Source organism: Ostrea edulis, chromosome 3, assembly GCF_947568905.1.
Source record: "Ostrea edulis chromosome 3, xbOstEdul1.1, whole genome shotgun sequence".
Taxonomy (NCBI): domain Eukaryota; kingdom Metazoa; phylum Mollusca; class Bivalvia; order Ostreida; family Ostreidae; genus Ostrea; species Ostrea edulis.
Window position 1 is genome coordinate 30,808,527 of NC_079166.1, and position 16,719 is coordinate 30,825,245.

General features: G+C 35.1%; 1 protein-coding gene across 1 annotated transcript in view; it reads right to left on the bottom strand.

Annotated features, from left to right (window-relative positions):
* The window catches only part of LOC125674936 (uncharacterized), a 224,920-nt gene that overhangs the window by 115,327 nt on the left and 92,874 nt on the right, over positions 1–16,719 (bottom strand). The window contains exon 5 of the mRNA XM_056160865.1: positions 3,648–3,701. Within this exon, the coding sequence (XP_056016840.1) occupies positions 3,648–3,701 (54 nt within the window). The remainder of the gene's footprint in view (positions 1–3,647; positions 3,702–16,719) is intronic.

Sequence of the window (16,719 nt, forward strand, 5' to 3'; positions counted from 1 at the left end):
ACACAACATTCCGACTAATAACATATCATTACATATTAGGTCATTTTAAGGAGCAAAATATGTTAAGCTAATTAAGGACATTAAACTTAATTGTTGAAACAATAGAACCATCAGATACAACTCATCTGTCAATTTGATCTCTACCAATAATAATCATACAATATTTTGTTGATACGGGATTCCTCAATCTCGTATCATAACAACTACGTTACCTTGTGATTTTGTCTTAAATATATATACATATCGAAAATATATATCATCAAACGAGAAAATTTCACAGATAATTTATATGAATAGAATAGCTGGCTCAAAAAAAGACCATAACACGTGATAATTATCGGGAATCAAAATGTTTGAGATTGGATGACTTAAGTTTTCTCGATGTTGTGCAATTTCTAATAAAATCTGGCAAAGAGCTCTGTTAAGTTGACCCTGAGTGATAAAAGATATATATTTTTCCAATGCATGGAAGGTGAAGATAAAGAACAGTAATCAATTCCATTACTCCTAAAAGCAATTTAGAATAGAGAGTGTGGCAAACACAGACCGGAAGACACACCAAATATGGGATCGGGTGCCTAGGATAAGTAGGTATTCCCTGTCGACCTGTCACACCCTTCGTGAGCTCTATGTCTTAATAAGGTAAACGGAGTTATCCGTAGTCAAAACCAATGTGTCAAGAACGGCCTAAGTAATTGCATGAAACCCGTTGGACAGCATTTGACCCATGATTGGATGAAAATCTTAGATATATGTCTGGGTAAATGAGCAAACACTCTACTCCTGAGCTACCACGATGAAGGAAATATAAAATACTAAAAGCTCTGGTCACTATTCTTCGAATTTGTTATCAACGATGGTAGGAGAACCAGATGAGATCAAAATCGTTGTGAAAGGGGTTGAGGTAGAGACAATTCTTGCTACAGACTTTATGGTTGCTTGCAAGTCTAAACAATTTGATCAATCGTTTCAAAATAAGCCAACTTTGCTAATAATTTCAGTTTGTAATTGGTGATATCAAATCAAGTTACACCTTGTCTTGTGTTCGGTTCAAGAAATTTAAAGGAATATTACTTTTATTAATTTTCGGTTTGATGTTTTATTAGATTTGCTTTACGTCACTTTGGGACATCAAATATAAGACAGTTCTCTGTATGTAGATACATGATCAATCGCATGATCGTCACCTGTTTTTAGTTGATAGCATAAAAAGAATATAGTGCTGTAATAGTTTGTTCTGCAATACAACGTATATTGGAATTGTCGTATTACAATTATGCATTCGTACACTTTCCGCTTACGATATCATTATTTTTACAGGGTATTAAGAAATGGATCACAGTGTTCATTTGTTTATAGTGATTTATAGTGGTATCACAGAAAAACTTACAAAATTTCTTCAGTCCAACAGCATGGCTTTGCGTTGAAGTCAGGTAGAGTTACGCAGTGAAATTAAATAGATTGGACGTAAACTTAAAGGAGAAATGGTTAAAAGATAAATTAGATGTGACGGAAGGGACAAGCGTTGAAATCATGGACAACGTTGGGTCAAAATGCTTGTTATTGAACTACAGTGTTCTAAAAATGGTCGTTTTACACTTAAAATTGATTCAAGATTTATTCAATTAAGCTTAATGTATCTGTTGATGTCTTAAAAGACATCGACCAACAAATACACCTTTTCACATCGCACCCATATTGTCCAGCCATGGAGTAATGTAAATGGTAATGTAATGATAGCCAATGTCAATGGAATGGGAGTGTAATGTGTGATGGAACTTCTTGCATTACAAATAATGGCAATGTAATGCATTCCATGCAAAAAAAATATACTGTAATGCACATTACATTCTAATACATTTACATTGCCTCAAATATCTGATGATATTTTGGAGGTTTATATTACTTTATTATATTAGTCATTGATTTTCAGACCTTTCGAACAAAAAAGTCAATTTCATGTATATTACCTTTAAACATCCAAATTTAAGTTAACACCCTCAAATTGTAAGCAGCCTGTCAATCAAATATTTAACAATAGATCTCAGGTGGAGTGACATTTGCAGAAACTGTGGTCTGGAGGGACCCCAGGGAGGTGTTTTGATAACAATAACAGACAGTACCTACGGGCATTCTTTGGATCTTGTGGAAGCCCTGTATTCTACAGTTTTCATAGCATTGACCTGTCCACAACTGCTATTTTCTCGTAATTCAATTGTTTTTAAAAAGGCCCATGGACAATGCAATTTTAATATAATTGTATTTTCTCCTTTATATACATGTATTATAAACCACGCAACCAGACATCAAACAATAGTTTGCATATTAATTTCTAAAACGTGTAACTTATTGAAATAATATATGTCATCAATTAATATGGATACTACCTCTACATTCATAACAGAAATTATTCATTTAGTCAAAGACTGAGAGTAAGAGAGAGAGAGAGAGAGAGAGAGAGAGAGAGAGAGAGAGAGAGGTGGGTGTCAACTGTGTCACCTACCCTTAATAAGACAACCATTATTCAAACACCATGACCACAGAAACTCTGCAGAGGGCCCTCAGACAGGTCCTGTGTATATCAAAATTATACACTACACCCTGATGTCTTGGCAAGGTAAATTCCAGGTAAATAACATTGACCATAGAGTTCTGTCCACATTCAGTGACCCGTGAAGAAACCGTACAGTGTTTTTGTTGGGTCTTTCAGAGTTCACAATATTTCACGAAAATGTTACTTCTAAAACTCAAGGTATAGTAAGTTAACACTTCAAATATTCATTGAATGTTTCCTTAAGGCTATTTGTAAAGTTTCAAAGTATACTGTTGAATTGTTTTCACAAATTGTTATTTCTATCTGACTTGTGATCTTATTCTTGAATTAAACATTGAATGGGCAACATGAACAATATGTAAAACGTATACGGTACCAATTTTGATGCACCAGATGCGCATTTCGACAAATAATGTTTCTTCAGTGATGCTCAACCGAAACCTTTGAAATATGCTTCACCAACTTCATTTCCCTACAGATACTAAAGGGACATTCAAAGCAAAATATATGCATTGTCCTGACAAATACAGACCAAACAGATGTTCTCTAAAAGATTAAATTTTGGAAACATTGATGAAAATCAAATGAAATGAATAACTTAAATGTGTTCCAAAGAGTAAATGAATATTTATGTGCTTACGTTACTGTATATTCAAAATTCATCAATCATTGTGACGAAATATATTTTCTACAATTCCTTTAATATCAGTGCAAGGTAAAGATAACGAATAGTGATCAATCTCATGACTCCTATACGCAATACAAAATAGTTGGGCAAACACGGACCCCTGGATATACCAGAGGTGGGATCAGGTCGCTAGGAGGAGTATGTTGTGAAATGTGTAATGCAGTGTAATGTGATGTTCTCTCAAGTAATGTGTACTGCAATACATTATATTTCAAAATAAGGGTAATAGTAATGTAAAATTTTCTAAGTAACGGTAACACAATGCATTACACTCCAAGCCTGCTACTGACTAAATTAGTCAATGAAAAGGTACAAATAACGAACAGTGATCAATCTCATAAATTCCAGAAGGGAAATTATTCGCGGTCTGCCCTGTAACAATTGTGCTTTCCTAAATACACTTACAAGTACATAGGTTTGTCTTTCTCTTTCCCCAATACCATAGAAGCGTCCCTAAAGCTGAAAGAGATAAAGATGTTATTATTAATACCATGTATTGTTAATAACAATATGATAACAATACCGATAATATCGATAATGATACTAAGATGAAGACAAAAGACATGGTATACTAACTTATAATAGAATAATATTGCGCTTTACGTCATTTAAGGGGCATAATACGTCGAGATAAATAAGGATATCAAAGGAAATTGTTGTAACAATTGGAACATCAAATGTAACTTATATTTCAGTATCATCTCTATCAATGATATCATCCAATATTTTACTGATACAATATTGAACAGTTTGTTATCATACAGAGTACTTTACATTGTGTCTCTGTCATCAACAGATATACACATCGATAACTAATATCACAACCATCATCAAACGTAAAAAAAAAAAATACACAGATACTTTATATAAATAAAATAGCTGCCTCAAAAGAGATCAAAATACTTGGTAATCAATGGGAATCTAAATAATGTTTGAGATTAGATGATTTGAGTATCCTCGATGTTGTGCAATTTCTAGTAAAATCTAGCAAAGAACCCTGTTAAGCTGACGCTGAGTGATAATCGATTGAAATCTTTTATACTGCATGAAATTCTTAGAATTACGTCTGGGTAAATGAGCGAACAGTGTACTAGTGAGCCACCATGACAGGGGAAATATAGAATACTAAAATCTCTGGTCAATATTCGTTGAATTTATCAATGATGGAAGGATAACGAATTGAGGACAAATCTTTGAGAATAGAGTTAAGGTAGACACATTTCTTGCTACAGACCCTTTGGTTGCCTGCACGTTTAAACAATCGTATCAATGACTTCAACATAACCCTGTTTTGCTTACAATTTCAATCTGTAATTGTTGTCAAATTTTATGTCCAAACTACTTTCCCTAGTTTTAACCTTTTACAGAAGAATTGAATATATATATAAATTCATTCCTAACCTGCTTCCATACAGGTAAACTTAATGATGTTCACAAGGTCAAAATGTAGTATATATTCACTTGAAATACCAGTTGGGAGTTAGTTTGGGCGTAGCATGCAAGGCGTGCACAGAGATAAAGTTGGCACCCAGTGATTTGTAATTTGAACTTCACTTAATAATTTCTCAAGTAAACCAGATTGTCGTCACTTCACTTCTGATGTAAGTTTATCATTATTCAATATATTTAGTAAATACCGTAATGCATTGCAAACAGCTTTGCCATGTTCTCTTATCCTACAACTTTATAATAAAAGTCATTTAAAGTTTGCATATTGTACATGTAATATGTTTCACACGTCCTTATATACCAGTAGTGAGTATATTATATCAAAGTAATTAGTAAATATGGGTAGAACGTTGATGCTCATAGAGTAGTAGTAATGTCACATATACGTAATTTTTTGTATATGTAGTACAGTGTACAGTGTATATACCTCATATAGTAAAATATGTGATGCATACAGAAGTAGTGGTAAAATGTAAAACCACAGTATCAGTCTTACAGTGGATTTATCAAATGTACAGTATGTAGTTTACGTAAATAGGAAACTGATGTGTAACGATATACCTCTTTCAAACGATGTATTCTTGAAGTATCATTTATATTATAGGTCCAAGGTATAAGTAGACAAAAGTGTAGGAAACATTGTTATTGGTATGTTACACCTCTGTCGCCAAAGTTTAGGAACTAGATCTCCAATTTACGAGACTGGTTCACATGATGTGGAAGGAAAAACCAACTTTAATTTCATTAAGTTGGTGAACTGTCGTAAACAAAATGTAATATGTAAAAGTATAGAAAAATGTATATTGTGAAATGTTGTGAAGTTTGTCATTTCTTTTATATATTTTTTCACAAGAACTCGGTCAATATGTGACATATTGATGTCAGAAGTAGGATATGATGTGATTAAATAACTATTCTATCATGTTGGAAATTGCAATTTAATACATTTACAATTATTTGGTGTTTTTTAAAGAAAATTATTTGTCATTCGCTTGTATTTTTTGTTTTCGTTTTTTCTCATCTTTGTACACGATTGTTGTATATAGAGAAAACGGCTGCTGTATTTTGGATCTCGGAAGTGAATTGATCATAAAATCAAGTACCTCAGTGTGAAAGTTAGAGAATCTGGTTTGTAGTCAAAGTGCCTGCCAGCCTAATTAGCTGGCGTAATGGGTCGTTTTAATTTTGTAAGTAACACTGAAGTACTCCGTCGCCCATATTTTTATGTTACATAATAAAGACATTTCACCAATTTGTAGGAAACTCATTGCATCTTTTATTAACTCTCCTTGTTGAGTACTTGTGAAAAATTCAATACTGGGAAAGTATTTGCTTTGCGGAAAGAGGTTTGGCAAACACGTCGACTGAAAATTTAAGTGAGATCATAGCAGCGGGCAAAGAGTTGGAGTATGAGGATGAGTCATTGAGAGAATATGTGAAAGAACAGCAGGACATATTGCGAGATGAAAGATTGGCTTTGAGAGAGAAAGAGAAGGAGGAGTGAGCATACAGAGAAGTTAGATCAGGAGATAGAGTTAAAGGAATTAAATGCGCAACATAACCTTGAAATGATTTCAAAATTAAATAGCGTCAAACGTTTTGTTTCAGACAGTCAAATAAACGCTAAAATCCCAAAAATTCCTCCGTTTTATGAAACGCGTGACGCAATAGACAGTATCTGAGAAGGTTTGAGCGGTACGCCACTGCACAAAATTGAAACAAAAGAACTTGGGCAGTGAGTTTAAGCGCGTTATTGAGGGGGGAAAGCTCTTGATTTCTACGCTTTAATGTCTAGAACTAAAGCTCAAGATCATGATGAACTGAAGTCGGCACTGCTTCGCAGGTTCGAGATAACTGAAGACGGGTTCAAGAGAAGGTTTAGATGTAGTAGACGAGAGCCAGGTGAGACGTTTACTCAATTTACGGTACGATTGGTATCCTATCTCACAAGATGGATCGAGATGTCGAAGGTACCCAATACCTTAGACGGACTATTTGATATTATGTTAACGGATTAATTGCCACATGTAAGCAATCAGGAACTCAAAATCATTTTGAAACAAATTGTTCCAGAGACAGCAAAAGATATGTGTTGACTTGCTCATCAGTTGTCAGAGTCCAGGACTGCAAATGCTGCCCATTTGTATATCGAAACTGTTAAGAAACCACCAGTAGTCGAGGTGCCACAAGATAAATAATTCTAAAAACATCAGGGGTCTCAGAAACAAAACAGTTTTGTTCCCATGAATGAACGAAAATGTTACCATTGTGATACGCGAGGGCATATAGCACCAAACTGTCCTAGCAAGATGAAAGGTAAGGTGTCAAGAGCCATCGTTGACGATTCAAATGATGATCAAGAGTTGGGTGTAAACTGTAGTGCATTGATTTTAACACACAATCCACCTTTAGATTCATGGGTAAGCGATAACACAGTACTTCTTAAATCAGCTTGTCACAGCAAAGAGAAACAGATGTCATTGTCTGCAGGATATGTGAATGAACAGCCCGTTACATTTCCTTGAGATTCAGGATGCAGGAATATTGTGGTAAGGATATATTGATTGATTGATGTTTTCCGCCACGTTCAACCATTTTTCAGTAATATGGTGGCGCCCAGTTTTTATTGGTGGAAGAGAGAACTCAGATACAATGTACCTGGAAAGAGACCACCGACCTTCCGCAAGTACACTGGGAAACTGTCTCACTTATCGGCGCGAGTGGGATTCGAACTTGCGCCAAGCAGAGGTGAGACGCCGTGTAATTTTGAGCGCCATGCTTGTGGTAAGGAAGAATTTAGTTCACATGGAACGATTCATCGGAAAAGAATTGACATGTATTTTGGATGATAGCACTAAACGAACAATACATGTTGCCGGAGTTGATATTGATTTTCCCTACCTCACGGGTAAGTACGACGTCTGGTGCATGGATAATCCAGTGTTCGACTTAATCATTGGGAAGGTAAGTGATGCCAAAAAGCCACATGATCCAGATCCTAATAGGACGCCTGGACTCACAATTGAAACAAGACAACAGAGGAGAGAAAAAGCAAAGCCATGTCTTTCATTTAAGATACCAGAAATAGTAGAAGATGACATTCGACCAGAGGATATTCGCAGAACACAAGAATCAGACCCAACACTACGTGTCATTCGTCAAAATACTCTGGTAAGTAAAACAACAAAATTAATGATGGTAAGGTTTCTTGGTTCCTCAGAGATGACTAATGTATAGACAGTAGAAAGGTGATAAAACATACATATAGCTAATATTTCCAAAATAATTTAGAGAAACTGACATGCAATTAGCTCATGAGTCAATCATGTCAGGACATTTTGACACAAGCCTAACAATCAAGAGAATCCTTACGGAATTCTACGGGCCAGGAATACAATCAGAGAAAAAACAATTCTGCAGATCTTGTGACGTTTGTCAGCGTACAGAACCCAAAGGAAAAGTAAGCAAAGTTCCATTGGTACCCATGTCATTGATTGGTGAACATTTCGAGACTAGCCATGGACATCATTGGTCCGATACATCCACCAACTAAGAGAGGTAACTGATTTATTTCTCACTCTTGTCGACTATGCTACGAAGTATCCAGAAGCAGTACCCTTCCTGAAGCCTTGATAAAGGTATTCCCCCGGATCGGCGTACCTCATGAGATGCTGACAGATATGGGAAGTCACATGTTAGAGGAATCCTTGAGGAGACACCCCAGATGAAGAAACTTTTCACAGTATTGACATCAACGGAGATTTACAGGAAAGTCAGAAGGAAAAAGTAATGGAAATCCTGAGTAGGTTTTCAGATGTTTTCACTACAATCCAGGCTGTACATGATGCAAAGACCACAGCAGAGAAACCAGTTAGGATTGCATGTAGACAACTTCCCTGTGCCTTGTTAGAAATAGTCGAGGAAAAGGTAAGAAAAATGCTACAGTTGGGTGTAACAGAACCTTCTGATAGCCCGTATTCATCTCCAATCGTGTTGGTCGTAAACAATAACGGAAGTTACCAATTTTGTGTGGATTTTCGATTGCTGAATCGTATTTCTGTATTTGATGCTGAGCCTATGTCAAATATAGATAGTATGTTTTCAAAATTGGTCGGTCACACTTATATCTCTCGTCTAGATCTTTCCGAGGGTTATTTACAAGTTCCCCTCACACCAGAGTCTAGGTCGAAAACAGCTTTTCAGACACCACTTGGTCTATTTCAGTTGACTAGAATGCCTTTTGGTCTCGTCACAGCTCCGACGACATTCTGTAGACTGATGCGTTTGGTACTTCTGGAGTAGATAACTTCATTGATGCTATTTTGATCTATTCTATGAAATTTGAAGAACATATCTCGGGGCTTATTGAAGTGTTATAGAAACTTAAAAGTGCCAAGTTAACGGTCAACCAAAGTAAGTGTGTCATTGCGTAAAATCACCTAGAGTGTTTGGGGCATATCGTAGGACAAGAGTCAATTCAACCTCATCCAGATAAGGTAATGACAGTGCAGAAGCAAACCCTCCAACTACAAAGAAACAATTGTGTTCTTTTCTGGGCTTGGTCAATTTTCCTAGAAAGTTTATCCCAAATTGTGCTCATATATCTTTGCCACTGACTGATTTGACCAGGAAGTTTGCTCCTAGCAAGATTCAGTGGACTGGGTCTCAGGCACTTGCATTTCAAAGTTTGAAAAAACCTCTTATGTCTTCACCTATTCTAAATATCCCTGACCTTTCAGATATATTTATTGTACAGACATATGCCTCAGATCGGGGCATGGGCGCGGTTTTGCTTCAAGAGGAAAACAAAGTGAAGCAACCTATCGCTTTTGTAAGTAGGAAGCTAAATAAAGCAGAATAATATTATTCCACAATAGAAAGAGGGTGTCTCGGAATCGTATTGGCCGTGAACAAGATTCACAAGTATTTGCTTGGCCGCTAATTTATTCTTAAAACGGATCGCCAGCCTTTGCTTTATCTTAATAGCTTAAAACTGTTGAATTCGAGACTTATGAGATGGGCATTGGCATTACAGTACCCGCAACATTATTCTTGACATGATAAAGATAGATCACGATACACGCACGATGGGATAGGATACATGCACGATACGATAGGATAAACGCACAATCTGATAAACGATCTTCACGATAGACCTGATAAACCCAAGATACGATATACGATCTTCACGATATACGGAAACCTGACACTGGATGAAAACGCTAGTTTCCGCAAAACTGAAACCATATGGAAACCTTGCGGAAACCTGACGTTGAGGTTTCCCATATGGTTTCCGCAGTGCGTAAATGATTATATAGTTTCTGAAAGTTTCCGTCAAGTTTCAGTCTGCGGAAACCTGAAGTTGAGGTTTCCCGTATGGTTTACGCCGTGCGTAAACGATTATATAGTTTCCGTTAAGTTTCAGTCTGCGGAAACTATAGGTTATGATTCCTAATGGTTTCCGCAATGCTGAAACTTAACTAAAATTCGGAGGTTTTTAAAGTAATAATATGCCATAAATAATTCAAATGCAAATAAATAAAAAACACACAAAAAAATAAAAAATTGAAGTGAGAAAGGAATAGTAAGCACTTTATATACATCATATTGTTATCAGAAGTTTTTCAGTTAAACAAAACAGATATGAAATGAGATACAGAAAACAAAGTATATTCCGTGTGTTGTTATGTTTGACAAGCTAGCATGTCTGTGTACTTCAGTTAATCCCTCCGTGTATTTCTTGTTAGTCCCATGTTAATTGCAAGGTTTTTCCTCCGTCATGGGAATAGAGATAAATACACAAGGTAAATTGGAAGAATACTGTCCAGCTTTGTCGCCGCATAGAAACAAAGATCGAAGTTCATTGTAATTAAAGATAAGTGCATATGGGGGATGAGGTTGAAGTGAACATCAACCTTCAACTGGAACATTTATATACAGGCATGTATTTACGCAGATTTTACTTTACATGCCCATTACTAAGAATGTAGATTTTTTTATTTCATAATTTCAAAACTATGAATACTGCATATTGTACATTAAGATTTCAAACACTAATAATATAGTTAGGTGGTAGAATTAGACACATATGTATGTGTGTGAAATACGTACGCACATGCAAGTAATTACATAAAATATGCCAATTGGAAAAATTTTCGAATATGCTCAATTGATTGATTTAGCAATCAGTATGTAATTTGCATACATGTATAATTATACCTGTATGCCAATGGGTGTTTTGCTTTTATCATATCTTATAGTATCAAGGATATACAATGTGATTATAGGCATATGTTCTGAAAACTTATGTTCCCCTTTCTCTACATACAGTGTACATTTAGATTATGACATGTGTACACACATTATGAGTCACAGTACATCTTAGGACATTATACATGTGTATTGTAATAATATTAATATTATTTGTTTAAGAGCATTTCAATTCAAAGCTTAGCTGAATCTGCCAGGTTTTCTAATATATCTTTGAAAAATAGAAAATAATTTAACACCATGCGAATCATCGTCTCATAAAACATGGTGTCAACGGTTTGAGTTTTATCGAGTCTTTAAAAATGACCGAATAAATCCTTCCTAGCCTTTGCGAATTTCAGACAGAAGAAAAAATAATGGTATGCATCTTCTACTTATAATATACACATGAACATAACGAGGTTGCAGTAATAGATCATTGTTCATATTACACAATTATGACAAAATCTAGTACCTAGATGTGCCACCATAAAAGGTAATTTAGCTTGCCGCTTTATTTATGTTTTATAATTTGAGATTGAATGATCATTTCTAATACCAATAGAAAGGCAGTTGATCTGTAAGGATGTAATCTACATTCCTATTTGTGTTCGATTATGCAGATCAATTTTAAATTACTTCACATGTTTGTAACATTCGGGCACTAAACTGTATGCGAATATGTGTCGTATTTAGTACTTGTTCACAAAATTCAGGACTAGTTAATTTTGGAATCAGCATATCTTATAATATGAATTTAATGCACTGCAGTTTGAAACCATGCAAAGTTTCACACATTAGAAATGAATTCAGCATTCTAATACAAACATGCACTGATGAACACTTCTAACTTTAAGTTCCTGAGAGTACATATTGTAACCTGAAAGCCTATTTACTGTTATTTAGAAGTTTGAATCTAAACCTCACCATTTGCAAAATCTGCATCTACTTAACAATACAATTCGGTGTGCATTATTTCGACAGCAAGTTCTATGCGGGATGTACTCTACACAACTCGATCTAGAAATCGGGTATTGGTAGCAAATTAAAGTAAATCTAATTAGATAATATTTTCACCATCTCTATATTATGATAACCCTCAACAATATATATCCATGCACTTTGGAAGTGATATCACACAAATGAACATAATATTCATCAGCATACAACAATCGGCAAACTTAGAAGCTCTCAAATATGTACTGTTGATTTTTTTAAAAATTATTTACGAATTTTTCACTTCACACATATATCACTGTTGTATACATATGGGAAAAAGGTTACATGGATATTTTCACACAACATATTCATTTTCAAATACGAACTCAATAACATAAGGTATACTGTCTACATTTCATATTTATCGTATTCTTTTATGTAAGCATGTATATGATGTAAACATCTTTTTCAGAGAGAGAGAGAGAGAGAGAGAGAGAGAGGGGGGGGAGTGTCGGAGAGAGAGAGAGAGAGAGAGAGAGAGAGAGAGAGAGAGAGAGAAGTATTATTTTCTTGGTAACAGATTTGGATAACTATTAGATCTAGATATGATTTACAATGTATCTATTGATTAAATCAAACAACACACACACAAAAGAAAAGAAGAAAAGAGAAAAGAAACACAAACGTATTTGATGAAAAGGTACATATAGACCTGCATGTATGTACTGATCATGAGTTTTCACATATTCTCTGCCAGTGAATTTTATATTCATCATGTCTACAGTTTCTTAGCAGCTAGTACTTCTCAACCACAATTCTGTCCGTAACTATTTTTCTAATCGCAGATATATGTACTTGCGGACTATTTTGATATTTACAAGAAAAAATATATTGTTTTACTACAAGCAAATCAAATTTTGAATGTCTAACTGTTGCTTTTTATTATAAATTTGTAGAATCAATATTTTATTTTTACTGACATGCATCCCGACTGAGATATTAGTGAAAAAGAAACTTAAGCAATTACTTGAATTTAGTATTTAGTTACTGTGCTTTAGCTATCATCTAGGGATTTCAACGTTTTAGTTCAGTAAAAATTGAGACTCCGGTAGTTAAGAAACCACTTTAAATGAAAGTAGATTGTTGAGGGGCACACGTGCATGTGTTTACAAATATCCTTGACAATTGTCAGGCGAAATTAATGTGTTGCTAAGAAAAACTCAGTTTATTCTTCAAAACATTTCCATGTATTTGGATATCTCACATGCAGAATGTCCAGTCTTGTATATACCCTTACCTTATAGATCATATTGTGAGAACAGACAAAAGTCGGGCAGAAGAGGGGCATCTTATAATACCCCATAAAAATGCAGAAGAAAGTTCGCGTGACTGTATGCTACACCGGTATTGAGTTTATTTCATGATGTTTAGACCTCTAATAAACGAAAACTTTTCATGATAACACAACATAAAACACACTACAGATTATTTACATTTAAAATTGTGAACAAAGGGCTGCCATTTTTAACTTAGGGTGCAGGGACGCTATTAAAAAAATCCTATGATATAGAAAAACGATGCAGAAATTTCACACATGCATGATTTTTTAAATTCAGACGTTTGTGAAACAATTTACACGCAAAATAAATCAGATATCTATAAAAGTATGTTTTCCCATAAATCCTCTCCTGATCGCTGATGCTTCTTAGACGTTCCGTCCCATAATTAATCCGTCCCTTGGTCGATTCGTCCCATTACCGATCCGTCCCTAGACTATCCGTCCCTTAGTTAATACGTCCCCATGTCAATCTGGCCCAGAAAAAATAATATTTTTCGAAGTGCTATTTACAGTACTGAATTGGTTTAATTCATCTGCGTATTTCACCTTCATGGTGTGTGTGCGCTGCTGATATATTCTGTCATCAGGTCATCATCCCTTGATATTTTTATTTCAAGACACATTATAGCCACATTTTATTTTCAAATCATGAACAATTCTTTGAACTTGTTGAATAACGATGTTTTTACAATAATTAATGAGCACACATTTTCATAACCATCGCACTTCAAGTAAAACTTATAAATCCTAGTTAAGGGTTGTATAAACAATTTTATTTACACGTCTTACTTCGGCAGTTATCTAATTTTGATAACTATAACTGCAATATTGCAATAAAACTTCCCTTTTTCTTAAAGCTGTATGGTCCGATGTTCATGTATTATTTTTGTACATAATTACTTTAAAGCAGATTAATTACTTTATAAAGTTATTAACTTTCCCTTAATTACATGCTTGAAAACATCTGCAAGTAAAAGAAAACAGTGCGAATATTATTTAGAAAGTAAATATAGTGGCTACATATATAAACCATCCCATAATAGACGTCAATAAATAGACCCACGCGCGTCAGGGGAATCCCAACATGATGTATTAACTCATACGTAACTGTCTAGTTTTAAGGCTGAAAGAGCATAAAACAACGAATTCCTGAGAGGTATTTGATATTTTCATTTCTATTAAACTTATGGTACGGCACTGTTATAACAAAATACACAGCTTTACACAGGTAAGACCACCGATGATCTGAAAGTTTGAACTGGTCACGTGACTGTCACTTGAAATGGCAGAGTGACGCGGTTATTTGTAAACATCGATTTAAAATCAAATTATTTGGGTTAAAACAGGTGAAATGATTTATGATATGTCATACAGTCTCATAAGTACATGCGTGCGATGATTTAATAGCGTTTTTACGAGATGGATAAAAATATTATAATTCGGACCATACAGCTTTAAGTAATAATCATTTATTGTATCTTTGATATAAAAAAAATTGGAGGGGCCGGATCGACTAAGCAAAATGGGCCGAATCAACCATGGGACGGATCGACTAGGGACGGATCGACTAGGGACGGACCGACTGTGCGACGGAACGACCTGCTACCATCGCTGATTGGTTGTAATTTTCGGCGGGTAAAATTGATTATTGTTTGTGAGAGAAAACCTAGCGTGACTCAAATGGAACCATGTCATGTTTTGATTGAATGGATAATCAAAAGATTTTTCTGAGACTAGGAGACGTCTACTGTTGTTGAGCATCACTCATGTATGTCTTTTAGAAGGTATTGAGTAAAAATTTCTGGAACTTTTTAAAACAATCTCCCATTATACATCCTCACTGAATATTTTAGTATGAGACCGTCCATAGCCAATACTGGCAATTTCCGTCTCATTTAAACGATTTTTGACGGGATACCCATGTTATATCTGACTATATAAATCTTCCTTTTCTCATAAAAAAGCAATGATATTTAATATCCATTTCATAATCACAACAGAGCATATCAAAACATGCTTGATATTCACCTTTTAGAATTTTAAATACAAAAAAAAAATTCAAAAATATCCTTTCCCGATTCGGAAACAGAACCTTATATAACCTATTCTTTCTCTCTATATATCATTTTAGGTATTTCCGGTGTTGACTTGAAACATTTTCATTCACGATGTTGCGGATTCATCATAGCATTTGTATGGGGTAGTGCATATGTTATGTGTGGCCTTCTCTCATAATGTCTGTCTGTAAACTTTTTACATTTTTACATCCTTGGGTGAAGGGCTTTCAAGTTTGTTCAAATGAAGGGGGGATAATCACAAAAATGCAAAAATAGGGTGGGGTCATTTAAAAGTCTTCTTCTCAAGAACCACTGGGCCAGACGAGCTGAAATTTTCATGAAAGCTTCCTGACTTAGTGCAGATTTAAGTTTGTTAAAATCATGGCCCCGGGGGCAAGATGAGGCGACATTAGGGGATTGGAGTTTTACATACAAATATATGGCGAAAATCTTTTTTTAAAATTCTCAAAAATTACTGGGCCAGGAGAGTGGAAATCTACATGAAAGCTGTCTGGCATAGTGCAGATTCAAGTTTGTAAAAATCATGGTCCCTGGGGGTAAGATGGGGCCACAGTAGGGGATCAAAATCTTGCATACAAATATATAGGGAAAATCATTAAAAATCTTCTTAAAAATCACTGGCCAGGGAAGTTTACATTTACATGAAAGCTTCATGACATAGTGCAGATTCAATTTTGTAAAAATCATGGCCCTGGGAGTAGGTTGGGACCACAATAGGGATCAGAGTTTTACATGCAAATAGGAAAAATCTTTAAATATGAGCCAAGGTGACTCATGTGAGCGATGTGACCCATAGGCCTCTTGTTTATTTTTGGTCTTAGAGTGTGTGTGTTTTTAAATCTGCCACTGGCAAAGTGAAGACAGAATTGAGCAAAGTAACGGTGTGTCTAGGACTGTCTACTCAGTCTTGATATACCATATCTTACATAGGATTAATTTTTGTTTACTGTTTTTTAGAACTAGATTAGCAGAAGATGCATTCCATGACTGACTCCCCATATGATATGGAAGAGAGCCTATGTGAATGGAACCAACTTTCAGTGTTACAGTGGATGAACACTCCTCCTGTCACAAGTCCATCTTGATTCAGTAAAATGGGCGTCTATTCATCTAGAAAGCAACAAGATGGATCTGGACAAGGACCATAGTGACTCAAGTTTTGGTGTCAGAAGACCATTTTGATTAAACATGTTAAAAGCACCATATAAGTAAGAAGCTAGGATACCAGTTTTATGTGAGCATACCATTTAAGGATTCATTACTGAACAGTTGAAGGATAGTCACTATGACAAGAAAATGGAACAATTGTAATGAACATTGAGATCCATGTATTTAGAGCTTTCCACTTTTCTGCTGAAAGTCATGTTCATATTGTTTTGTTTATTATTTTTTCTAACCATCAAATTGCTATCACTCTTTAAAA